At 45.9% G+C, this 27,736-nt stretch overlaps 1 protein-coding gene across 5 annotated transcripts in view; it reads left to right on the plus strand.

The window, feature by feature from the left end:
• The window catches only part of EFR3B (EFR3 homolog B), a 1,026,989-nt gene that overhangs the window by 406,492 nt on the left and 592,761 nt on the right, over nucleotides 1–27,736 (plus strand). For all 5 annotated transcript variants that reach the window (XR_014963209.1, XM_085613091.1, XM_085613090.1 and 2 more), the window contains one exon: nucleotides 12,662–12,812. Coding sequence is in view for 4 of the 5 variants with exons in the window: in XM_085613091.1 (XP_085469217.1) it covers nucleotides 12,662–12,812 (151 nt within the window). In the remaining variant the exon portion in view is untranslated. The remainder of the gene's footprint in view (nucleotides 1–12,661; nucleotides 12,813–27,736) is intronic.

A 27,736-nucleotide genomic window follows, 5' to 3' on the forward strand; every position in this document is an offset into this window, starting at 1 on the left:
GTTCAATATACCTCAGGAGAGGGGGACCAAAATTAAGACGACTAAGCAGCGCAAAGAGATAGGTCTCACTCAAAGAGTCAAAGGCCCTATCTATGTCAGCCAACAGCAGAGCAGCGGGTTCTCCCAGATGATCCACTAATGTGATGGCGTTGTGAGCACGTCTGAAATTGTGACGCATGGCGCGACCCGGCATAAAACCCGCCTGGTCTGAATGAAACAGATTCGACATGTGCTGAACTATGCGGTTAGCTATAATCTTGGCAAGGAGTTTTGCCTCAACATTGAGGAGGGATATCGGACGGTAGGAAGAGTAGAGATCAGGGGGGCTTCTGAAATATCACTATCTCAGCATGTCGCCAATCTGCTGGAAGAGTCAAGCGCAACCGGAAGTGCGGCGAGATAAGGAGCAGTAAGTAGGGATTGATATTTCTTATAAAATTTGGAAAACCATTTGGGCCAGAAGCCTTGTCCGAGTGCATCCGTGACAATACCTCCTAGACTTCCTCAGCTGTTATCAGGGCATCAATTGCGTCCCTTTTACATCCGTGAGGGCACGTGGAGGCAGATCATCAATTAATTGCTGAACCAACTGTGGCGAGATAATCTCGAGAGGGGCATACAGCTCTGCATTGTAATTCACGAAGCTCGTAGCTATCTGAAGAGGGTCTGTGGAAACACTCCCATCGGAATCGCGCATGCACGAAATAGAGATAGGGTAAAGAGCCCTTTGACACAAACGGTGCAGCAAGGCACTCAACGTGTCACCCCACTGGTATATTCTACTTCGGGTAGCTACAGGCAACGCGAGTCTCATCCATCAGTTCCCTGGCGTAAATCTGCTGGGTATAAAGTAATTGTCTGTGCGAGTCGTGCCCGTTTGCCTTCCGGCCCGAGTGCTCCGGAGTATCAGCCTTTCCTGACGCAGTTTACACTGAGCTGTGCAGTAGGCAACTTCCACCCCTCACAGAGTAGACCTCATCACCTCCCACACAACCACAGGAGATCCAAGCGACCCAACATTGTGTAGGAAATATTCTGTAAGAGAGGTGTGTATATGTGACCTATATTTATCATCCAGTAGAAGCCATGGTGAAAGGAGCCAGCAAAAGGGAGGAGGCTCAACATCCAGTCGCAGCTCTAGCTGTAGTGGAGAGTGATCTGAAAGTCCTCGGGCAGTATTTCAGCTGCTGCTAATCTATGTATGTGCGCTGCTGATAAAAAAATGTAATCTATCCGGGAAAAGGATCCATTTACACAGGAGAAGAAGGTGTAGCACTGGTCAGTAGGGTGAAGTCGTCTCCAAGAATCTATCCAATCCAATCCCTGCATCATGGACCCAAGTTTGGACTCATGGGGCTCGACCGGATTTCCTAAACTACGCCACCTGTTGATAGAAGGGCATATTGTGTCATTCCAGTCACCCCCAACCAGAGTCAGCCCCGAGGATCTCCACCCACAACCGCATCAAGCGTTCCGTTAGGTTCCATGTGCGGGGCGGAGGAGCGTATACAGTTCCCAAGTCTATCAACTTGCCATACATCGAGCCAGTAACAACCACATAACGTCCCTGGGGGTCGGTCCATGTTTTCTCATGTACGAAGGGGACTCTGCAATGGACCAGGATCGCTGCCCCATGCGAGCCCCTAGTGAATCTGGAGTGGAAGACCTGTACAAAGCCAAATCGTGTTAATCATAGGAGTTTATTGCCAAGCAAGTGCGTCTCTTGCAAAAGTAAAATCTGTGCCATAACGTTTAGCCTGGTGCAAAACAGCCCCTCTCTTAACCTTATCCAGTAATCCCCGGACATTCCAGCTTACCACCCGAAGATGTCTCTCCAACAGCCTAGACATGTTGGAAATTGGGGCGAAGATCAATGAATATATATGGGGGACCACATATGACAATCATAGGCTTAGATACAACTACAGAGAGGACATTTGCATGACACTGAAAACCAAGAACATTCCCCAACATACCCCCACTCCTCCTCCCCCACCCCAATACCTCAAAGTAGAAGCATCTGTCGCGGCATGGGAGGACCCCGGGCCCCAAAGGGGGTCTGACACGGCTCCCAGCCAATGGATACCTGAGTTACTACCCCTAGACACAGCAATGCTTCAAGATCCAGGTAGAGCATTGGGAGGTACAGCCCATATTAATATGCCATCAACAATAGAATCTAAGTCACTTATGAGTGAGCGACAGAGTGAAGTAGCTTTCATGTGACAGTCCCTAGATCATACATGTGATTTATTACGAGATTTGGAGCGTCTCTTGGAAAGCAACTGCCGGCGTTGCTCACCAGGGGCCTGGGATATCCTCAGGCTCTGCCCCCCAGTTGAGGAGTCTGACTCCAGTCTGGGCGGGGTTTGCGGCCCAAGTTTAATATATTCATCTGTCCACGCAAAGATCTCCTCTGGGGAGTCCACAAAGAAGTATGTCTGCTCTTTGTATGATATTCGTAGCCTTGCCGGGAATAGCAGGGAATATTGAATCTTGAGGTGTCGCAATTTGGCCTTCGCCTTGGTGAAAGACTGCTGGCGCTGCTGGACCAGTCTAGTATAATTTGGGAATATCATGATCTTTTGCAAGGAGAACTGTAGGGGATTCTTGAATCTAACCTGCTGTAGAATGATATCCCTGTCCTTGAAGTTTAGGAACCTTGCAATCGAGGGTCCCGGCCTGCACCTGGCTGCGGCTTCTGCAGCAGCGTGTTCCACAACAAAACTGGGAGGCATGAGACCCGGGGGAAGCCAGTCCGCCAGCTATTTGGCCAGAAAGTCCGCTACATCCCTTTCCTTGCACCCTTCATGAAACCCCACAAAGCGAAGGTTATTGCGGTGGGCGCGCCCCTCCGTATCTTCCACCCACGTTGCCAATCCCTTGGCGATGGATTCCAAGGGAGTGACCTTCTTCTGGAGTGTGTTGACTGAGTCTTCCACTGTCGACAACCGAGACTCCGTCTCAGTGATGCGCTGCACAGTGTTGCGTAGATCCTGTCTAAGGAGCATCACATCAGATCCAACTGCCCCAATCTTCGCCTCAAGTATGTCCCGTGATTGGGTGATGGTGGCTAATATGGTGACGTTATCCGGCATGGCTAACTGTGGGTCACCCAGAGCCTGGGCTTGTACAGTCGCGCCTGTATACTTATCTAGGGTACTCTGCCGGGCCGTAGTTCCAGAGTGTTTATCTTTGGACATGTTGCAGTAGATGATCTATGTGGCAGGCCACCCAAACTAGACAGTCACTGGATGAATAGTTCCAAAGGAACAGCCAGCAAGAGACCCGGGGGGAACCACCGAGGCAGCAGCCACAACACCAGGCGATGCGCCCATATACAGACTATCTCCTCCCTGGGGGAAGCAGCATCCGCTCATGCCCAGGGTTCAAGGGAGGTGGTCCAATTGTGTTAACTCGGGCAGCAGGCCCGACCCATGCGCGGGATCGAAGTAGTCTCGCGTCACCACCCAAGGCCCTAGGCCCAACAATGCGGGCACAGCAGTATGCAGTAGTGTCTCCGGCCCACTCCAAGGCCAGTCCACCAGGATGGTATCCATGGCGATCACGGCACCGGGACACAGCGTCACTCACTGCGAGGCAGGCGTGTCCCGCACCGATCTCTGGTCTGTTGTCTTGGTATCCCCCAGGGCCGTGATACAGCACCACTGCACAAGCCAAGATCTCCCAAGGCGGAGGCCGGCGCGCCGCGGCCCAAATTAGTCGCCAAGTCCGACCTGGTGCCCCTCAGACATTCACCGTGCCTCTCCAATGGCAGCAGTACAGCAGCTCAGCAGCTCAGCAGCTCAGCAGACGCGGCCCCACAGGTACTCACCGCCACCACATAGGTCTGCCTCAGGGGCTGCTCGACCCCATCCGCATCGCAGCAGATCCACGCACCCAGCAATCAGAGCGCCAGTGCAGAGTGCGCCACAGCAGAAGAGACACCCACCTCGGCTGGGCAATCAGCGCTCCGGGGCTAGGCGGGGATGCACCGTGGCCCGATGTGGTCGCTGAGCCCAGCAGGCGACGCAGCCCCACAGGGAGTTAGGAGGCACGACGCGGCCCAGTGCGACCGCCCGATCCCTAGAGGTGCCCCACGTCACAGGAGGAAATTCACAGCACGCCTCGCCGCGTCTCGACAATGCTGCCGAGTCTCATCGGGCACTTGGCAGGATGCCGCCCCTCCACCTCCAGAATAGCACCACCCAGGCATCATCCTGAAGAACGGTGCCCACCACGACACGCTGAGGTACTTGCGGCAACGTCCACCACGCCAGGGTGAGGATCTACAGGCTGCAGTCTCCCGCCGGCACTTGGGCGCCACCAGGTAGGGCAGACGGGTCAAAAGCGGCGCATTGGGTGCCGCCAGGCTAGGGGGTCGTTTCCCAGCAGAGTGTGGTCACATGAATGCCAAAAAACGGCAGGATTATTGGCGTATTAATGCAGGCAAGCTGCAGCTCGTCTTGAGCGTGTCCGCCATGCTGGACCGCTTGACCACGCCCCCCCCCACGTCGGCACCGTTTTCACCCTACACTCACATCACTCATGCTGCTCTCACTCACTATTCACCATCACCCAGCACTTGCATGAACACACCTCTTACTCTGCACATCTAAAATAGGCACAGCTCTCAAGAATATATACACATTTCTACAAAGCAGACACAGAATACCTGCTCTTTATGTAGTTCTAGATGCCTAACTAATTCCATCTGCAGCAACTGGGCTGGTACGGGAGAGGAGAGTGAACCGAGAATGTGGGATGAAACGAGGAGGGAAACTAGGGCTGTGGCTTTGGGACAGTGTGATGGATTGAGGATCGTGTGACACCATCAGCCATTACTGGCTTTTTATTCACCACAATGCTTCATTCAAGGACTTGTAGTTTTTTTTTACATTGTTTGTTGGGTCTCAAAAACCCCAAACTGCAAAGTGTTACTGGATAAAATCCATGGTTCCCGACAAAGTCAAGCATTTCATAGGATCAGTTGGATGCTGGGATATTACATGTTGGAATATAGATAAGTTAATTTCCAGTACTGTAATTGCTTGATCCACATGTGAAATCAAATATAAGCCCCATTCTGCTATTTTAAGGATGTGCACTTTTTATTCACATCATACTTGTAACAAACATTGACAAGGCAATATATTTTTATTTTTGAATAGCGTATAGAGAATATGTTTTAATAATCTTCACTAAAAGGCAAAGCAGTTGTAGCAGAAGCAGCAGGGCAAGCTTTTCTAACACAATAAAAGCAGATCGGCCAATTAAGTATGAGTGGCAGTGTGTCTGTGTGAGTACAAATGTATAAAAGAGTGCAAGAGATATAGCAAGAATGTGTGTGTGCGAGAATGTGTATGTGTGTTATGTGTGCAAGTGTGCTGCTAGTCTGGCATACTGGAGGTTATTCTAGCCTATGGACAAGGACACTAATAGAATATGGATGGGAGGTGTTACCTATGGCAAATGGCAGGCCCTGATGCCATCATTGGATGTTGGGACCCGAACTGTCATCATCATCAGTATTTGTAGAGTGCCTGGTTACACCAACGGTGTGTCCCCGCACTGAGCAGAACCTCAGAAATGACACGAGATAGGTAGGTGAGCCCTAGCTGTCATGTTTCAAGGTCTATTCTGGTTTATAGGTGGGAACAAGCCAAGTTTTCAGCTTTTTTCTAAAGGCAGCTTCACATGGCTCTTTCCTCAAATCCATTGGTAGTGAATTCCAATGTTTTGCTGCCAGGTATTTGAAAGAGCAGCCTCCTAGCCTGGCCTTCCTAAATCTGGGTACTATTACCAAGTACTTTCCTTCTGTTCTTAGGCTTCTATTGGGGTGTAGGGTGTAATCATGTCTTGTAGATAACGTGGGCCTTTATTTGCTAGGATACGATGGCAGAACAGGATCCTCTTGCCCACAGGCACCCAATGAAATTTGGCCAGGGCCTTTGTGTTGGACGATCTTCTAGGTAGATTCAGCACTAGCCGGGCAGCGGCGTTTTGGACTGATTGCAGCTTCATCAGCCTTTTTTTAGCTACACCTAGATATAGAACATTGCCGTAGTCAATCTGAGAGGTGACCACTGCATATATTATAGATTTCCTGGCTTGAACCAGTAGTAGGTCAATAACTTTCCATAGAGTTTTCAGCGTTCCGAAACATTTGCCTGCTATTTTTCGGATTTGATTTTCATATGTCAGGTTGGGGTCACGCCATACTCCAAGGTTCTTGACTTCGGTTTTAGGGGTCGAGAGCTGGCCAAGTGCTTCTGGCCACCAAGCTGATGTCCGGATAGAAGGCGCTCTTCCCATTATCATCACTTCTGTCTTACTTCCATTAAGTTTTAAGCAGTGGTCTGCCATCCATGCTGTTACTTCCTCCGTACATTGGGAAAATTGATGTGCATTATGTTCTGTGTATTGCAATAGTGTGACGATAAGCTGAGTATAGTCAGCGTATGAAACAATGGGCACTTTGTGGCCTTCCACTATATTCGCAAGGGGTCCCATATATAGGTTGAACAATGTGGGGCTCAGTATTGACCCATGGGGAACTCCTAGTAAAAGGGGAGATCTCTTGGAAGTGAAGGTGTCTTTTGTAACCTGGAAACCCCTTTTCGCAAGGAAGGATTTCATCCAGCTCAGAGCCATACCCCTGATTCCACAATATTCTAGCCTCTGTAGGAGGAGGCCATGGAAGACTCTATCAAATGCTGCACTGAGGTCCAACAGGATCAGTGCAGCTGTGTCCTTCGTCCGCCCGTTGTCAAGAGCAAGGCGGTTTCAGTGGAATGTGCGGCACGGAAACCTGATTGTGAGCAGTGTAGTAGCTTATTACTATCGCTGTGTTTTGTGAGCTGAGTGTTAACTATTTTTTCTGCAATTTTAGCAAAGAAAGGTAGGAGCGAGATGGGACGTAGATTATCTAGTACCTCATAATCTATTTGTGTTTTTTTCCTTAATGGGTGGACCATAGCTTGCTTCCATTCATAAGGAACTTCTCCCAATTGGAAGGAATGGGAGATAAGTTCTGATATGAAAGGTACAATACATTTTGCTCCTTGTAATCAGATTTTGGGACGGGCTGAGTCCCTAGATGAACCTGATTTGATTCCGTTTGCTAGTTTCCTTATTACATCTGGCTCTGGCATTATAAATTCCTCTAGGGTTGCATCTTTGACTACTGTGGATGTAGTGACTTTGGAGCTAGTGGCCTGGCGTGCTTCTCTAGGGAAAGTATCATAAAATCTTTGACACTTTCTCTGCAAAGAAGTCGGCAATTCTATTGCAGGATTCCTCCGATGTGAAGGGGCGCTCTGTTAATCTATCTGCTGACTGTAGGGATTTTAATATGGCAAACATCTCTTTTGAGGAGTTTTTGGCCATTTCAATTTCCCTAGTGTGGAACTCACAACGAGTTTTCTTTATCAGAGCGTAGTATGTTTTTTGTTGTTGTTTATATTCTCCTTTAATGTTTGCGTAGTAGTTCTTACACCACCTGCGTTCCAACTGTTTGCACTTTTGTTTGGCCTTCATTAAGGTGTCATTGAACCATGGAGCTGAGATGCTCCCCCCTTCTTGTATTTTTGGTCGTCCAGGGCGCTATTTCATTCAGCGCTTTGGTTATCCATGATCCCACTTGTCTGTTGGCTAGGTTAATGTCCTTGTCCAGCTCCGGCTCATTTTTGCGTAGTGCCTGAGTGAACGAGTAAGGATTAAACTTCTCCCACTTCCTACGGGTTACTGACTTTTTGGGTAAGCTGACTCGTGGGTTTGTGTGTGGGATCTGAAACGGGATTATGTGGTGATCGGACCATGGGATTGGCCAAGATGCTCCCACTTCCACGTCAGTTATGTTAGTGAAAATAGGATCTAAAATGTGTCTTGCTTGATGTGTAGGTGTGTTAACTTTTTGGACAAGTTTGAAGATCATGAGGTCTTTACACACAGTTTGTGCCTCTAGTCTAGTAGTTTCATATACTGGAGTAGTACATAAATGCCCATAAGGGTTTTTTGCTGGAATTTGGGGTATCACACCCCACCACTTACATAGATCTTTTTCCTCATATAATGGGTATCAAGATGACCCTGGTGATTATTGTTCCTACTAGTGAGAGTTCAAAATGTTGTCTAGTTGTAATTTTTGGCTCATCGTAAAGTAGTACAGAGGGTCAATGTGTCTGCTGAAAAGAATGTGTACCTTGCAGATCACAGAACTGAGTGTGAGTGAACTATAGTAGCACTATTAAAAACGTTTTTTTTAACGTACATCAGAGAGAGTCTATGAAGAGATGAGTTCCACTGTTGGAGAATGGCAGTGAGGGAATTCCTAGAGGAGGAGGAGGATATGGGGGAGGAAAATCACAAAAACGACCGCCACCAACGCACAAGCTGGCCATGGCTAGGAGTCTTACCCCCTGCCCCCGAAGTTCAGGTCTAGTTGCGCCCCCGATTATCTATCTATCTGTCAATCTATTTTTCTTCTGTCTATCCTATGTCTGTCTTGCTGCCTATCTATCAATCTATTTATTGACTATCTATCGATCAGTGTGCCTGCCTCTATCTGTCTATCTGTCCATCTGTCTATCTGTATATCTATCTCTCTATCTCTCTATACTTTCACCATATTCTCTTTTTATCATTCCCCCTGTCTTTCTCTTCTGCTCGTACCCTCCCTCTCTTTCTTGGGGCCCGTGTTCCACATTCATCCGTCCCAGCTGGTCACCTGGACTAGGGCAGCGAGAAGGTGATGTAACAAGCATTGGCAAAGTGAAGAAGTCTTGCCTATGAGTGCTATTGGTTTTGGCAATGTTTTGTAGCCATGCTGTACAGAAGCGGGAATGCCTTGCTGTGTGGGTAAACTCATTTAAAAAAGCACTTTGACCCAGCCAGGACAAATGCATTTTTTTTCAGGTTCATTAGCTCTGGTTGCATCATAACACTTCTCTGTTATTATTTTTAGCCATGTTACACAGCAGCCATGCTGCTATACAGCATGCCTACCAATCATGAACAAAGTCTACAATGTTAATTCTGTACAGTATGAACAAAGGGCAACGGAAGAGCCAACAGTCTCTTAAGGTGTGACCTATTGGCTTTGCCAATGCTTGTTGTAAATCCAAACAAACTCGCCAAGCAATTGTTTAATTTACTAAGCTCAATCAATCAATGAAAACTTTATTCGGATCATTACAATCCATAAAAGTACAGAAGAAAGACAAAACATTTATAAAATCATACAATTAAACAATAAAATGCTGTTTTGCACATGAGGAGTAAACCATATTACTTTAGGACATTGTTAACCGGGCACGAACCACAGTTTTTAGAAAAGAGCTCACGCGAAAAACAAGTTCGTCATCCAGGGACAAAATCATTGAAAATGCAAGTTCCAGGCTAAGGGGTTTTAGTTTTTTAAAATACGGGGATAAAAACCATTTAATATACTTCATTTAAATTTACAAAAAAATAAGAAATGTAAAATTGTTTGCCTACTCTGAGAGTCACAAGGGCATGGCTCAACACATTGGTCATTAAAATTCCATAAAGGAAAGCTAAGTGCATATTTAATAGTGCCTGCCCTAAGGCGAAATATAAGGCCACGCTCCCAATGGCTCAATGGGTGAGTTAAATAACTGGGTGTCGGATAAATTGTAAGATTACGGGCTAGGTATCCACGGACACTAGGTTTCAAAGACTCCCTTACTACCCTTTCAGCGTCAAATAACATATAAAGTGCTTTTTTAAGTTCACATTTACTGGGGAGCACAGTGGTAGTTGGTTTTAGGAAGATATTTTCAAGGTTCACGCTGCGGAATACGCTAGACACCCCTGATAACCAGGGGATGGCCTGGCCCCTGTCGCAGCGTAGACAATCCTCGATGATATCCCTAGTCAAAATGGCGGCAGGGTTTTTCCAATTCGCTAGCCAAAAAAGGGCTGGACGTGCTCGAATAAAATCCCCTATAAAATGCAACTCCAATTCCCTATGACATATAAAATGTGGGGAAGTGATGGGAACACAGAGAAGTTTCCTACAAAATCTATGTTCCTCGGTAGTTAAATCGGAACAACTAACAGTTCCCCAAACCTCAGCACCATAAGTAGCAACCGGGACACATTGAGTTTTGTATATTTTTAGGATAGCAGGCAATGCCCCGGTTAATTTTGGACGGGGGAGGCTCAAAATGTAGTTAATGGACTTTGAGAACTTACTCCTGGCGTGGGCTATATGCCCACTCCAGGAGTTGTTTGCAGCAAAGACCACACCCAAATACGGGAAACTGCTAGTAGAGCCCAATCTTTCAGCCCCCACAACTATACTGCCAATATGACGCCTCTTCGGGCCACAAGACATTACAAAAGACTTTTTAAAATTAGTCTTCAAGTCTAGGGAATCCATATGTGCAACAAAGCCATTCACTAAGATACGTAAAGCGTTTGGGGTGCGCCCCATAAGGACCGCATCATCTGCGTAAAGCAGAGCGGGGAGATGATTACCTTTTATGGTCGGGACATCGGTAGTTAGAGAAACCAGGTGTTTGTGAAGGCCGTTGATATATATTCTAAATAAGAGGGGAGCAAGGACGCAGCCCTGTCTAACCCCTCTATTAACTCTAACTAACTCAGAGACCTCGCCCCCAATACCAATCCTGACACAGGCCTTCAAATCTCTGTGCAAATAGGCCAGGAAATGTACCAAGGATTCGTCCAGACCGTAATCCAATAAGGCCTTCCATAGTAATGACCTATTGACAAGGTCAAAAGCGGTGGATAGGTCCATAAAGGCCAGATAAATTGGGCAATTACGTGCTACGGTGTATTTGCCCAAAATAAGGTTCAGATTAAGGCACTGCTCCGCGGTTCCGACTTTATTGCGGAAACCCAACTGGCAGCTCTCTAAGATTTGGTTATCCTCGGCCCATAATAAAATTTTATTGTACAATACTCTCCCTAAAATCTTTAAAGTGTTATCAATAAGGGAGATAGGCCTGTAACATGCCGGTTGGGAACGGTCGCCCTTCTTAAAGATAGGCACTATTATACTAGATGACCAGGTTGATGGTGGTGGAGAAGTAAAAATTAAGTTCTTGAAAACATTCAGCAAAAGTGGGGCCCATAAATCAGGGTGAGCCTTAATAATATCGATTGGGAGGCCATCTGGGCCAGGGGCTTTATTCCCCGCGCTCTGTGCGATGGCCTCTTCCACCTCAGATAATAATATATCGACCCTTGGGGGGCTGTTAAATATTGGGGTTGCCGCCCCTGACGGTGGGGCCGCGTAAATCTTAGAAAAATGGTCCACCCATGCGGCTCCAGGGATAGTGCAATCCATTGGAGTCGCAAGCTGGCCCGAGCAACGCAGGTCTTTAACCGCGCCCCAAAAGATGTCCCCCCTTCCCCGGGCGGCTGTTTGCGCTAGCACCTCCCAACGTTCCTCGAGGATCTCCTCCTTCCTTTTACTTATGGCCAGTTTGTATCGAGTCCTGGCGTTTTTTACGTCAGACAGGTTCCTCGGGCTAGCAGATAAGACTAGTCGCAAGTCACGGTTGGCCAGAGAACACTCGTGATCAAACCATCCCTGGTCGTCTGTAGTGGCGCGCAGTGGGATCTTAACAAAGTCGTCTACTGCCCCAGGGTTAGGACTTGAATCAGACAAACATGAGACGAAAAGAGGGAGGTTATCTTTGACCAGAGTCTGAACAGTTGTCATGACATTAATGCCCCTCCATTTTGATCTGAAATTGTTTGAACCAGTGGAGAGGTCCCTAGCACCACATTCCTTATTGTAAACTGGTCGATGGATGATCTTCAGGCTGATCTTAATGGGATTATGATCCCCTTGGGACATTGGAATAACCATAGCCTTACTAATGCAATCTGCCAGCCCAGGGGAAATAAAAATGTAATCAATTGTTGAGGAACAGTCTCTTCCTCTAAATGTGGGCACTAGTGGGACAGTAGGGAAACGGTCCATAACATTCTCCAATTTACTAAGCTGTATATTGGGCATAAAAATCTGAAACGTAAAACAACGTGGAGTATTCTACTTCATGCAACCAGGTCTGATCCACCTCTTTTTCAAGAAGACCCCTATTTCTTTCAAAATATGTAGTCCGAATTATTGATTAATGCTTCATTGGTTCTGTGATAGCGTCAATAAAAAGTAATCTTGCCCTTAATGAATTACTCTATCGCTATCCTTAGCAAATCGACTAATAAAAACACTAAGGTACCCCAAGCTAACGCTGTCAGGAAGAGGGATAGTAATTAAGAATGTGCAAATACACGGAATATCGTGGCCCCAAAAAGCTTAGAAACCTTCATAAAGAAATTACATACAAAACTGGATAATATAGAACACGAGGTTTTTCAGGAATTAAAGAAAATCAAAGAGGGTGGAAGGGATAGGAAACACAGTCGATTATTTATTAACCCCCCCCCCCCCCCCAAATTTCTAGTTATCAATAACAGCCATTAGTAATCTACATTGTGAATTTTTGTATTCCTATTTTGAAAAAAAATAATTCTCATGAATAACCACCTGCATTCTATCCTGGACACTTTGCCACATTTGTTCTTGTTATCATTCTCAGACGCCCTTCGATTCTGAGTGAATATTACTAGCTGCCTCTAATGCCTCTTTTTTGCCCCCTAGGTACGTGTGTATCGCCATGGAAGCCCTTGACCAGCTGCTGATGGCCTGCCACTGTCAGAGTATTAATCTTTTTGTGGAAAGCTTCTTGAAGATGGTGGCGAAGTTAGTGGAGTCTGAGAAGCCAGACCTGCAGATCCTGGGCACCAACTCTGTAAGTGGTCGAGTGTCACAGCTGTTCCTGAATAGCAATGCTTAATTTGAGGCGGTGGTTTCTCCTCGGCACCGACACTTAATTTCAGCTCCAGCTCTATTGGCAGTCCACTACTCAGTCTGTCAAATTTTGAGATAGCACAACAACAGTGTTTAATACGCCTTTATACATTAAAATGAATAACCCCTGCCGTTCACACCATTATTACAGCTTTGGGTGGCCTGGAATAGTTCGAATTGTTACACTTGTAGGAGGGCCATGGTTAGTACTTGTGTTGGTTCTGTTATTGGCAGCGCTGGGAGGGGCAATGGGGGGTGCACTCGCCTCCCGAGATGGGCACTTACTTTTTTTTTTTTTTTTTTATAAAAATTAAGCACTGTGCGGGTCTACACAAATTCAAAACTGGGTGTCGGGTCCAGCCTTTGTAAAGTCTCATACAGTCGAATGATAAAAGTAGGATTTAGGACTTTAGATTCTGTTTGATTTGACTCTGTTTCCCTCTTTTGCTTTCAGTTAAAGCTTCTCAGTGTTTTGCTTGCAGTACATTCACCATGCTCTAGTGTTATATTAGCGATTATGTTTTAAGGATTGAAAAAATCAAGAATTGGGTTAGATTCAGCTCTCGCTGAACAATTACAAGAGCCTGAGCCAGGTTTTTTTAGGCCCACCTGACTGATCTGCTTTATCAACCTCACTAGAGTTTTTTATTCCACATTGCTGAGGATAGGAAAGCCCTGATGGTGCTTCAGTCCTGCCACTGAGCCGCCATGATGGTTTGGGACAGTGCGATTGTGCGGCTCAACCCAGATACGAACTCTCCTCTTCCAACGAAGGCAGATCCTCTTTAATTCAGATACATTCAACATTATTACATTTAGTTGTCTTCAGTGTATTCAACAGCTTCTTTAGCTCTTGTTTTCATATATAATAACCTACAAATGTTTCTTTAATTCTTGTTCTGAATCTTGATCATAGATTTTGGACTGGTTAGTTAAATATGTTCCTTGTTCCACTTCCTTATTGAAGACCTTTTGATGCACAGGAGTATCTGCCTCTGCCTTAGACGTCCCTGTTTCAATCACTGCGGGTTATATATCTCGTAACTTTAAGAAATCGGAAACTATGAATGTTATGAAGAGGAGAAAAAACCCAATACCCATTAATTCTCCTCGATGCTTTTACTTAAATGACATTGTGATTCGCTCTGCTTTGTTTCAAATGTTTATTAAGATCATACTGAATGACAGAGCACCTTCCTTTCACAAAGTGCTGTACGACGGGGCTTTCGTAAGCTAATTTCACTTTAGCACCTTCTCCAAGCACAACAAAAAGCTACAGATGCTCCATCTGTTTACTCTAACTAGCCCTGGCTTCTGTCGGCCCAGGCAAGTTGATACAACATCTACCACTGGGAAATATAATGTCATTACTTGGGTATGGGTCTCTCTTTGACTTGCTTCTTTGTTTTGTATCACATTCCTTTGACAGCACCATCATATTTTTAAAGGTCTACAAGTCTTTTTATGTCACTAAAATGTAAATTTGCCTCCAAGAATAAGGGCTGTGATAATCAATGTATTCATGGGACTTCAAAAGTGATAATGAGAACACCAGTGTGCATTGGCATTAGGAAGGTTATTGGGAAGATAACATTCACCAGAGCTTTGCTGTTATTTCATGTAAACTACAGTTCCCCTTTTTGCAGCCTCTAAGCACAAACTGTTTGGGAAGTGTTTACAGTTTATTGAGACTGACAGTAGAGGCTGCACAACCTGTGTGCACACCTAGGAGAGTTGCTCATCCATTCTTTGAGAAACTCCTGAGTTTTGTAGGAAGAAGCTGTAGAAAATTCTTATGTAGACCTGAGAAAGCTGCCATGCAGATGAATGAGGTCAAAACTGAGAGTTAAACACTTTAGGCTTTACTTTTAAAGAACAAATACTCCGCTGCCTTTGAGGTAGGTTTGTGTAAATACCACCTACATAATATGTACTTCAACCGGCTCCCACTGTCCTGCAAGCGTTACCGTCTTAAGTTGACATGCAAGGAATTGTTTGCATAGGCCCAGTTATGAACTGCTGCCATATGCCAGGTATTGCATCACTTCAATGCCATACTTATAACCATGTGTACACTCTATAATTTGTGCCTAATTACTCATATACTTGCACTGCACATATGCCAAGTACTGCCATAATGAGTGCCTGAGCATACGAGACAGTGCCGGACATATGGCGGGAACCCCTACCTGGGAATATGATGTCAGTACCTTAAGTTTTTTCCCATTCTTCTTGTATAACACACATCTGCCTTGTGCATCTCCTCATTTAACTGAAGATAGTCGCAGGTAGACATCATGGCAACATGAAGACTCAGTATAAACAAGAGTCTGTGTTTGACTATCTCATTATGCTTGAAAGGTCTTAGAGGTGGTAATGGTCTGGTTATGCAGGGCAGGAGTGAGCACCCCTGTGCCTGTACTGTGAACGGAGGGTGCACGCCCTAGTTTGAGGGTTCCCCTTTCCTGTCTCACTGACCCTATGTGCATGTGTTGCCAGAGCGGCTGCAGAGACCTAAGTGAAAATGAAAAAGGACATGTTAGTAAATGAGTTATGTTTGGGACTTTAAGGTCCCATTCTGCCAGGCCTCAAGGGCCAAACTCAGTTTGATTAACTTTGGAACGTCACTTAGCAGCTCTGTATTGTAATAGCTGTGCCGAGACAGAGGAACAGTAATGGCAGAGCATTACAAGACAAATTAAAATAATATAATGTAAGAACTCTATACAGACCTACGAAGGAGTGTTACATTGGCCTAATGGGTGCATTTCGGGAGGTTTGGAAGGATGGATAAAAATAACACATGCAGATAACTGGCAGAGGCTCATAAAAAATAAGCCTTAGCTCTGAAGGACCAAACTGGTTGTTCAAGGAAGGTGACAAACTAGGTTTAGTAAGATTGTCTTGTAATGTCTCTTTCTCTAAATCACATCAGTGTAACATGCTATTGAATAGTCCAAAGATGTTAGATATCTGGAATCCAAAATCTGTAGATGCAAGATAGCTGCATTTTGTGATCTGAACAAGAAAACCCTGAGCAAGGTCTCTCCTTTCTTCATCATTGACAAAGGAACCCTTCAAGATGGTGTCTCCCCACTGCATCACTGACAAAGGAATCTTGCAAATTGGCAGATTGTCATGTGTTTGGACACAGCATCAATACACTGTTCAAGCCACACGACCAGGATGGCTCGAACGCAGCATAGTAAATACACCTATGCACCAGGACCCATCAGAAACACTGTGTTGCTGTCAGGTTGATATCGACAGATTGGTAAGGTGGTTGTAATGTATGTAATGTGGATTTGTTGAGCGCTACTTTTCACCCATGAGGGTATCCTGGCTCTGAGTAGGTGAGTGTGGCATGTAGTGAGACTGTGACCAAGTACTGGCAGACTTGTTAGTCCCCCAAGCAGACTAATTGAATTGCAAGGTGTTGCAGAATTCAAGAAGTGAGGAGGAGGCCCTGATGTGTTTGGGACGGTGGGGAGGTTGTTCCAGGATTTGGCAACTTGGTAGGAGAATAATCAACCTTCTGCTTTGCTTCTGTGGATCCAGGGTGTGTGTGCGAGTGATACTGAGCAAAGTTGTCTGATGGGTTGATGGAAGGGAAGATGGTGATTGAGGTATTCAGGTTCTATGTTGCGTATTGACTTGAATGCATGTGAGAACTTTTAACAGGCAGCGCTTCTGGATGGGGAGGCAGTGGAGTTCTCTGAGGAGTCGTGTGGAGTGGATTCGGCGGGGGAGGTAAAGAATGAGTCTGGCAGCGGCGTTTTGGATGATTTGAAGTCTGTGAAGAAGATAGGTTGCAATGCTGACATAGAGTGAGTTGCAGTAGTTCAATCTGCTTGTGATTAGGGCTTGCATGATGGTGAGTCTGGTGTCCAGTGGGCGCCACTTAAATCTTTTCCGTAACACATAGATGTTGTGAAGCATAAGGAGGTGATGGCTTTGACCTTGGGCTTCATAGTGAGGTTGGTGTCCAGGATGTGCCCTTGATTCCTAGCATGGCTGGTTTGGGTGGGTGTGGGTCCAGTTTTGACGGGCCACCAGGTGGAGTCCCATGGTGAGCTCTCCTTTCGAAGATCAGCACTCTCATTTTGCCAGTTTTTCACATGAGGCAGTTTTCTTTTATCCAATTGATTACACTGGTAATGCATTGTTTGAAGTTTGTCTTGGTGGTGACATTGCCATCTGAGAGGGAAAAAATTAGCTGGATGTACTGTGTAGGAGATGATGTCTATTCCATGGGATCTGAAGATGTTTGCCATCAAGAGTGAGTTGAAGGTGATAGTAGAGTAAGAAAGCAGCCTTGGCCAAGTTACAGAAAGCTGCAAACAACTGATGAAGGCAAAAGTCTCATTTCCCTATTAAAGCCAATTAAAAACCTTGGAGAATACTTGATCTGGGGCTAACCATGGAAGATCAGGCTAATCAATAAACTGAGAACTGTTTTTTAACACGCACAATTAGCCAGTTGAAAGTGTTACTTATATGAGAAGGAAAGGGCAAAGATTGCTAGCGGCATTTTCAAGTTTCATCATTAACTATGGCAGCGGTCGCTGCAGTAGGTCTCCAAAGAGACATTTGTGTCATTTGTGAGAGTCAAAAGTATACAACTAGAGTAGTGATGGGCTAGAAGAGGAGAGCATATGCCCTTTTCACTGTCTTCCCGCTGTGGCTAGGTTTCGCTTCAAGTGAGTTTTGCTACGGGTCAAATTTGTATGTGGTCAAAGCCAGCACAGCTGGTGAGAGTCTATAATCAATTAGACTTGATCATCATTTAAATAAACGGCGATAGGCTCTTGTTTCCAGAAGAGCACCTTGGGATGTATCATCCTCTCGGCGGTAAAAACTGTACTGTGGGATCCATTGCCACAGCGAGAACCCACCCTTAGCCAGCCATAAACAAAATACTGGAAACCATTATCTTCATAGAAGAAGGAACTTGACTTGGCTCACTCTCTCCACAATCCTCTTTGTTTCTGGTATGTCTTGTTTTTTGAATAAATGTACTAGAATGAATTGATGCAAACCAGAACACACACACAAAATGCAATGCTAATTGTATTCCCTAAATGAAGATGGAATTACAAATGTTGTAAATTAACTTACAGATGAGATTACATATCACATTACCGTTACCACCTTGACAGACACGACTATGAAAGATGTTTCATTAATTGTTTTGATTACATGCTGTAGTTCAATCACATTTTGTTTTTGGATGATGTTATTGGCCCAAATATTGTGAGGACACGAGCATTGCATTTGGCATGTGAGTCATGGTTTGCATGGCTGTTGTGGATCATGCTTCTAACCATAACGTGTGAATTTCAGTGTTTCCTTTGGTTACAATTCATATCCGTAACTGCACTTTAACTGTGAATTTTATACATAGAGGTAGTATAGCAACCGCTAACCATAAATTTACTTTAACCTTTGCTTTTTTTAGGGGACGTTTTGAGTTGTTTATTTTAGACTATACAACATCTAAGAGGTTTCTGTGCCCATCCCACTGCTTGCGGCCATCCTACGCCATGCCAGCGCTTTCGTGCACAGGTGGGGTTGGTCACAGGGCCAGGTCTCTGACCAGACCCTGCATCCAACACTCCGCAGGCAGCCAATTCCTGCTTTGCTTTTGGCTAGGTTCAGCAGAGTTGGCCACAGGAGCTGGTCTCCAGGCCCAGTGCCCAACCGTATGCCATAGTCAAATTTGTTGCACATGGACTGCATCCACTGATTGGCTGCTAAGAATGCTCTGAGTTCCAGGTAGCCTAGGCCTAGGCTGTACTGGTGTTTAAACTCCAGGTGCATGGGTAGAAAATGCTGCACTCTGAGCCAGCAAAAGAGACACAATTTGAGACAGGCCGTGTCAAAAACAGTAAGACTGGACCACAGTGGGAAATCTGGTATTACTGAAAAGTATGCCACAAACTGGCTCGGTCCCCAGAAAAAAGGGCCAGTGCCATGACAACAATGAAGCACTGCAGGCTCCTGACCTCCCTACGGGCCAGCCAGCACTCGTTTTCTACAGTAGTCAGTTTTCAAATATCACTGAATACTTGCAAATCAAGCCTTCTTAGACACTCGGAATTTATTTCCTTGACTCCTCCAAAGGTTTGTTGACCTTATACTAATTAGATATTCTAGTCACTAGATGACATTCAAAATGGATATATAAAGGGCAATTGAGGAAAAGGCTGAGGATTAAGTAGATGGTCAGGTTTCATTCCCCAGAGCTCCTCAGAGCATGGCTCATCAAACAGACCTTGTACTAGCCACTTTGGGTTAAAGCTGACAGAAAGAAGAGACATTTGGTCCCCTCTCTCTGTTCACAGAATTTGAAGCATAACTGCACCAGCTTGGAAGTCATACTTGGTGTTCTTTCTTCGATGACTGTTATGGTGTGGAAGGGCATCAGACAGAGTAGCCAGACCTCTTACAGTTGTTGGAAACTCTGACTCTGAAGTAAAATGTGTTTGTTAGCATGTGGTACTGTGATGTTAGGATAACCAGTCTGTTGAAGTTTTAGAAAACTATGGACATCTTTGAATTGAGGGAGCAAGCATTTTTTGTGCCCTTCAAAAACGGTATCATCTTCGCAGCTGTTCTAACATTTTATAGTGAAAAGATGTTAGACCCTCCGAAGTGTGAAACTTGACATCAAACAGATGTGTGCAAGATATGTTTCCACACTGCATATTGCTGGATGTTAATGATTCCAAACTTGGATTTGACAGCTAAAGTAGATCGCAGCTTGTTCAACTATCTGAAATGAATGTGATTTATAAATGACCATAATTAGTACAAATCTAAAAGGGTGTGTAGTTCTTTCTCTGCAGTACAGTCCCACCTATATTGAAGTCCATTATCTTTTTCAGCTAATATCACAGGCATATTTGTAGAGTGCCTTCGCATTGTCTTGGAAGTCTCTTTGCCATATTGACAGAAAACTGATGTTAATTATTATGCAAATAAGTGGTACTCCTAGTCGTAATCGGCTTTATTCGATTATTTTGAAAGAAACTACAAAAGCAAGGACAAAGATTAAAAACACAATTCATAGTCATAAAACAGTGCACATAAAAACATATAAAATAAGTTAATACGTGTCATTATTGCACAGCCATATGTTTCCTTAGCCGTATCACAGACCAGAAGAAACTTGAAATAATTCGTCAAATTGGTAAATAATTCAGTTGTTGCAAGAATAGTAGTGCTGTCAGACATTGTTTAAGATTAAGGGCACGTAATATAGGTACAATGAAGCCCTGAGTGTTCGAGCTAAGATTCAAACCTGTGACCAAGCTTCAACCATAGATCCTTGAAGTGGATGCATTAGTCTTCTAAGCCACCAGGTCTTTCTGGGACTGGATTCCTCGGTCTGAAGTTTGGCCCCTTGTTCATGAACTGAATGGAACAGGCAATCTCAATCCTTTTTACAGATCGCATGCTGTCTATTGTTCTTTAATGAGCATGCACTGTAGTACCATTCTCTTCATTTGGAGTAGGTGTTTGGACCGTATTAGCGTACAGGTTGATCTGCTTTCTCTTTCATGTACTCTCTATGTTATGTTGCCCTTCAGTTCTTCTCAATCTCCATCCACCACCTTCATATTGCCAACACTAAATTAGTTGACTGCCTCTGCCCATATTTTACACGTTAGAGGATACGTCTCCTTGCACTGTTAGGTTAGCTGCATTATCCTGCCCTTTTTATGCTCCCCCGTTCTTTCTGTTATTTTATGGACAATGGCTGCTGGTAGATCAGTGCTTGCACTTCCCAGTGCAATTCTAGACTGTAGAATTTGGGGCACTAAACCAGTCCAAAAAGTAGTGCATAATTGAGTCGCTCATGTCCTTTAATTTTGGAGGGCTTTTTAGTAGGCACAAATGGATCCTCTGCATGTTTACTGTCCATGTGGACAGGTGGAGAATAATTATGCTACCCTCTGTCTACATATCAATGATCCACACAACCGGGTTGCTCCCCAAAAATTGTTTAAAAAAGTAGGCAAACCCTCTGCCCCTTGGTATAATGCTGAACTGCAAAAATTAAAACTTGGCTGCAGACAGGGAGAACGGCGGTGGAGGAAGGGGTATCTCGATACAGATAAGGTTGCCTGGAAGGAGAATATCCTCATTTATAAGAAAAATATTGCCTCTGCTAAGGCTGAATATTTGGCTGATGTAATCTTGAAGGCACCTAATAGTACCAAGCCCCGCCTGCACAAAAAACAAGATCTTACCCACGCAGAAACTGTGAGATAGCTTGGCTGTCTTTTTTTTTTAAGACAAGATCTGTAAAATTATCAGAGGGTTCGAAGGGGTTAGTATTGATGTTGGGGCTTGTGGACCCCCACAGGATGTGAAGGAAGGATGGAACGAGGTGAGCAAAAGATTGGGTCAGAGGCCCCTTCTTGATCACTTCGATATACCTTCGGTGGAAGATTTTAATAAAGTAGCATTTGGTGTTTCCTCTGGTTCACCCCTGGACCCTTTTCCCCATAGGGTTTGGAAAGCACTATGAGCTGAACTATTCCCTTTGTTAAGACAGCTGTGGAGCCAATCCCTGTGTAGCAAGATGGTTCTTTCCTGCTGGAAACAAGCAGTTGTATCCCCCTTACTAAAAAAACCTTCACTTGACCCTGCAGGTCTCAAAAATTACAGGCCCATCTCTCTCCTTCCATACCCGGTGAAGATCATTGAGTGACTGGTAAGCAAGGCGCTCTCCCAGTTTCTGGAGGCAAATGATCTATTGAAGGACGTGCAATTCGGCTTCCGTCCAGCACACGGGACGGAGACCGCCCTAATGACTGTGTTGGATGATCTTCGTATGCTTGCAGACGGGTCATTCTGCCATACTGATCCTGCTAGACCTGTCTGCCACATTCGAGACAGTTGATCATAAGGTCCTCCTGAAACTGCTGGAAGAAGTGGGGTTTGTGGGTTTGGTGCAGAAGTGGCTCCATTCTTATCTGTCTGACAGATGTCAGGCAGTGGCTCTTCCACCCTTCTGCTCAAAGTTCACCTAGATACACTATGGGGTTCCGCAGGGACCTGCGATCAGCCCTATATTATTTAACGCTTATATGCGTCCCTTGGTGGATGTCATTAAATCTTATGATATAGACTTGGTGAACTATGCTGATGACACCCAGCTCATCCTTTCACTGGAGGGTGATCAGTCAACCACTCTACATAATTTCCATGCCTGTATGCTGGATGTTGTACACTGGCTGAGAAACAATTCTCTGCAATTTAATGAAGATAAAACAGATATTTTATGTATTGGGGGTGGGAGAGTGCCACATTCTCTCCCAGCGGACTTTTGGCCCATTCCTGCTGATCCTCCTTTGGTACCATTCAAGACTGTTCACAATCTGGGAATCTTTTTTAATGATAAGCTGATCTTGGAAACTCAAGTCAACAAGGCCGTTGGGAGTTGCTTCTCCCTTATTAGGGCCCTTAGGAAAATTCTTTCCATGCTTCCTATTCAGACTCGTGCACTGGTAGTAAGGAGTGTCATTATGAGCAGACTGGATTACTGCAATGCACTGCTGCTGGAGTCCCCAAAGTATCTAATTGGTAGACTACAGAGAATCCAGAATGCGGCGACAAAGTTGGCCTTGATGAGACCCCGCTAGTCCTCTGCCTCCCAGGCCCTTGCGGAACTTCACTGGCTCCCAGTCTTGCAGAGGATTCATTTTAAATCCCTTTCTGTCGTGTTTAAGGCACTGCATGGGTTGGGGCCCTTACCGCTGCAAAACAAATTTAGCTGGTATACTCCTACTCGCTGTCTCCGGTCTTCCACGGCTAACTGGGTGAAGGTACCCTCGATCAGAAGAGTTAGATTGGGGGGGCGAGCCTTCAGTGTCGCTGCAGCAAGGCTTTGGAACAGCCTACCCACGGAGTTGCGACAGATGATCTACTGCCGTTTAGAAGGAAAATTAAGACCTGGCTCTTTTACTAGTTACAGGTCCGCCGTCTCACAGCGCCAGGATACTCGCGGGGTCACAGTGTGCTATATAAGCATTGGTTACATGTCAGCAGGGTGGCCTCCTGGGGCCTTGTGTTCAGGTTGATCAGATAGCTCTAGATTAAGCCAGTGACCTGTGTGCAATACTTGGGCAAAAACTTGAAAACCAGGCTTACTTAAGTGGGTCCCTTACAAAAACAATCTGAAGGAAGTACCACTAGAGAATTGTAGCTGAACCCCAATCCACGTTCCAAGACTGCCTGCTCCTACCTGCCTGCCTGGACAAGACCAAACATTCCCTCAGATTGTGGAAATGGGACATGAGTCGAGGGAGGGACCTGTCTGTTCTATCCCAGAGACCGTGCATCTGCCTGTATAACTTGTAATGGCTGAGAAAGAGTCTACAGAACATCCCTAGAGTACCAGGACAAGTAAGCAAACCTGAGAAGTGGCTCTGCCTGGGGGCTTGCTCTATACATGTTTCAAAGACTGAGTTTGACAGTTCCGCAGGGGAGGCCCATAGCACATTCCCCAGCCTACCCCTCACCTACAATGTGTCAGGCTGGACTGTTGTCCAGGGTGCAGCACTGTCCTTGTGTGCTCTGAAGGTGCACTTTGGCCCTCCATGATTCCCAGAATTATAGAGACTTATTGGTTCTTTTCTGCACCTCTCAACTCATTTGCCCCTGGTGAGTTGTCCCTCCTCACAAATGGAGCATCGAGACTGTAGATACCCATTAATGAAAGATTTTAAAAATTCTACTATTGGGTGCTGGGATACTGCAGTTTCGCATTTTCTTGGTAGGCCTTCCTGTTGTGAAATCATCAAAGCAAGAAATCTTTTCAGAAGTCTCAGGACAGGCAGGGATTACTGGGCTCTGATTGTGACGATCGCAGCCTTTTACCTCGGCTGACCTGGGGGTTAACCTTGCTGTGGAACCCAAAGCTGAGCACCAAGTACACCCCTTTTTCACTTGACTGTCAGGTTATCGGAGTTGAGAAGTCCAAGGTTTACTCCGGGAGGTGGTGTGAGGTTAGACTCCGAACTCAATAAAGCATCTAGCTGCTATAATAAATCGTAGTCCAGCCAGTGTTTTTACTTTTCTTATACACCTATAACACAACAATGTTCATAACATTCAAAACGACAAATTGTAGTTATTTTGCGCTTAGAGACACAGCCTCTTGTGTTCCCTCGCAGACCAAGTTCTCGTGGAGATTGTCATATGAAAACACAGTATACAGGAACACCACAACATTGTAACCATAACTGGTCAATTTGACGAAAGTCACATCTGAATGTTCCTGGTAGGAGATTGTTGGGAAATTATTGTGTTGATATTTTTTGTGTGAAAAAGCTCTTTCCCACCATCATTTGGGACATCCTCAGTTGTTGAACCCACTTGGAGTTTTGAGTGTGCTTGGAAATAGGAACCTACACTTTGAGTTGCACTGACCTTATCAAATATTGATACTTTGCTGCCACACCTAACTGGCATGTGTTGCAACATAGTTAGCCCAAGGACTATTGTTTAGGGCTGCAGTCCCATTGACCTATGGCCTCAGTGTTTGAAATTCGTATCTTGGCTCCTGTATGCGGTACACACTTTTTCGGTTATTTTGTTTATTTGTATCTGCTCTTCTTTTCTCACTAACAACTGTAACCATCTCTTGGAGTAAGCCTTAGCACGACTCCAATCACCAGTGCTGCCCATTTCTCCCCGTCTCCCATGATTGACAAGAATCACTGGAGTAGCTGAAGGCGAGAAGGGAACTTTTCTCCAGGCCATATGTCTCCCTCAGGTCTTCCAAACGCAGAAAAGCAGTTTGGCTGAGCTATGGGAGAATCAGAGGCCAGCTTCAGCCTCCTCTCACAACCCTCTGTTCCTGTTTCATGTTGTCAGTTGCCGGTGAGTGATGGGGCTTCCGGCAACAACTGTTAACAAGCATTGGCATTGCCAATAGGTCTCGCTTTTGGGAACTTATAAGTGTTTAGCCATGCAAAACTTGATGTTATTTAATCAAGGATATTGTTCTGAATAACTAAACACTTATAATGTCCCAAAGGCGAGACTTATTGGCTTTGCATTGGGGGGGGGGGCCTTATAAGTGTTTCAATAGAGCTATTGAGTTTGCCAGTGTTTCTAAGCTGTGCTGTAGAGAAGTGTGGCTGCTGTGCAGCATGCTGAGAAGTTGTAATTAAAAAGTGTAAGGAGCACTGAGTGATGCTGTGGTGTTGTTGAGTGATGCTGTGGTGGCCTTGAGTGATGCTGTGGTGGCCTTGATTGATGCTGTGGTGGTGCTGACTGATACTGTGGGGGTGCTGACTGATACTGTGGGGGTGCTGACTGACACTGTGGTGGTTCTGTCTGATGCTGTGGTGGTGCTGTCTGATGCTGTGGTGACTTTGAGTGATCCTGTGCTGGCCCTGAGTGATGGTGTGGTGGCCCTGAGTGATGATGTTGTGCTTATTGATGCTGTTGCGTTGCAGAGTGATGCTGTGGTGCTACTGAGTGATGCTGTGGTGCTACTGAGTGATGCTGTGGTGCTACTGAGTGATGCTGTGGTGCTACTGAGTGATGCTGTGGTGCTACTGAGTGATGCTGTGGTGCTACTGAGTGATGCTGTGGTGGTATTGAGTGATGCTGTGGTGGTATTGAGTGATGCTGTGGTGGTATTGAGTGATGCTGTGGTGGTATTGAGTGGTGATGTGGTGGCCCTGAGTGATGTTGTGGTGGCCCTGAGTGATGTTGTGGTGGCCCTGAGTGATGTTGTGGTGGCCCTGAGTGATGTTGTGGTGGCCCTGAGTGATGCTGGGGTGGCCCTGAGTGATGCTGGGGTGGCCCTGAGTGATGCTGGGGTGGCCCTGAGTGATGCTGGGGTGGCCCTGAGTGATGCTGGGGTGGCCCTGAGTGATGCTGGGGTGGCCCTGAGTGATGCTGGGGTGGCCCTGAGTGATGCTGGGGTGGCCCTGAGCGATGCTGTGGTGGCCCTGAGCGATGCTGTGGTGGCCCTGAGCGATGCTGTGGTGGTGCAGAGTGTTGCTGTGGTGACGAAATGCGATGCTGTGGTGGCCCTGAGTGATGCTGTTGTGGCCCTGAGTGATGCTGTTGTGGCCCTGAGTGATGCTGTTGTGGCCCTGAGTGATGCTGTTGTGGCCCTGAGTGATGCTGTTGTGGCCCTGAGTGATGCTGTTGTGGCCCTGAGTGATGCTGTTGTGGCCCTGAGTGATGCTGTTGTGGCCCTGAGTGATGCTGTTGTGGCCCTGAGTGATGCTGTTGTGGCCCTGAGTGATGCTGTTGTGGCCCTGAGTGATGCTGTTGTGGCCCTGAGTGATGCTGTTGTGGCCCTGAGTGATGCTGTTGTGGCCCTGAGTGATGCTGTTGTGGCCCTGAGTGATGCTGTTGTGGCCCTGAGTGATGCTGTTGTGGCCCTGAGTGATGCTGTTGTGGCCCTGAGTGATGCTGTTGTGGCCCTGAGTGATGCTGTTGTGGCCCTGAGTGATTTTGTTGTGGGCGTGAGTGACGTTGTGGTGGTGCTGAGTGTTGCTGTAGTTGTGCTAAGTGATGCAGTGGTGGTGTTGAGTGGTGATGATGTTAATCACAGATGCTGAGAATTTTACAGAAACTGATGTCTGCTCATCTCTTGCATGTCAGTTATCAATGGATGTGCGCATTACTTTCTCACACCCAAGCAGAACTGTACCTTCCAAAGAATCAGCATGAAGTACTTACCATCTTCTGGAGCTCCTCACACAAAGGAAGAAAATCGCCACCTGCCTGCAAACCTTGCACAGTCAGAATACATGGTAATGAGCCGCACATATGCACAGTTCATCCTCTCAGCTCTTGCTCTCCAACTGCATGTAAACACGTACATGATTTTTCCATCATATCAATACAAGCGCGCGCCCCACACCCCCTTCAAATGAGAAAGCTCCCAGTGTCGCCAACCTAAAAGCACGAAGAGGTAACACTGCTGTATGCCGCATTCCTTGTAGTACACCAGACAAAGCTTCCTTTTCTGCGGAGGCAGCAGCCTTTTAGGACTCATTCCTGCTGATTAAGGATAGGGAACACAGTTTCCGCTCTAAAGTTGTCACACGTAAACAAAACCAAACCAGCCGCACCCAATGGCGAGAAAGCACCACCCCCACCCTAGTGTGTGAAGCAGCCTAACCTTGCCTTCTGTAGGCGTTGTGCAACGGCAGCCGCAATGCAAGCTGCGCACCGACCACAAATGACAGGCTGGTACTGGGCAGACATGGCGGAGACCTGGGTGGAGTGGGAGCTGGGGTGTAGACTGCTGGAATGGTATCCGCGTGCCACACAATATTGGGAACACATTTACGTGGTGGACCGAAGCCCCTAGGGAATATGCCATGTGTAATAAATAGTGGGATGAGACCCCAACACAGAACTAAAGCAACAACCAATCAATTAGCTCACCCCATAGAACCTCACTGAGGGAGCCTCAGAGCCTCAGATTTTGTACCGCACGTTGTGCTAAGGGAGTCTCCACTGAGCTCTGCTCAGATTTCTCTTCAACTTCTGGATTTTTTCATCTTTCACTACTATTTCTCTTCAGGATGTCAGACAAGGAGAAAAAAGCTTTATTTAAAGCTTGTGCCACTTGTTAAAAAAGAAAAAAGGCTTTATGTGCAGGACAAGCATAAAGATTGCTTTTATTGCTTGTACCCCGATCACAAGGCCACGGACTGTAAAATCTGCCGGACCTTCTCATCAAAGACCCTTAGAGACCGCGAGGGACGTTTACTAACCTGGCTACAAAAGCTAAAGTCACGAAAAGAGACTGGATCCAGTGACAGCGATGAGACCTCCTCTGCAACATCTTCGAGGGGATCCCAAAAAAGGGGTAAG

Source organism: Triturus cristatus, chromosome 6 (assembly GCF_964204655.1).
Source record: "Triturus cristatus chromosome 6, aTriCri1.1, whole genome shotgun sequence".
In the NCBI taxonomy this organism is placed as follows: Eukaryota; Metazoa; Chordata; class Amphibia; order Caudata; family Salamandridae; genus Triturus; species Triturus cristatus.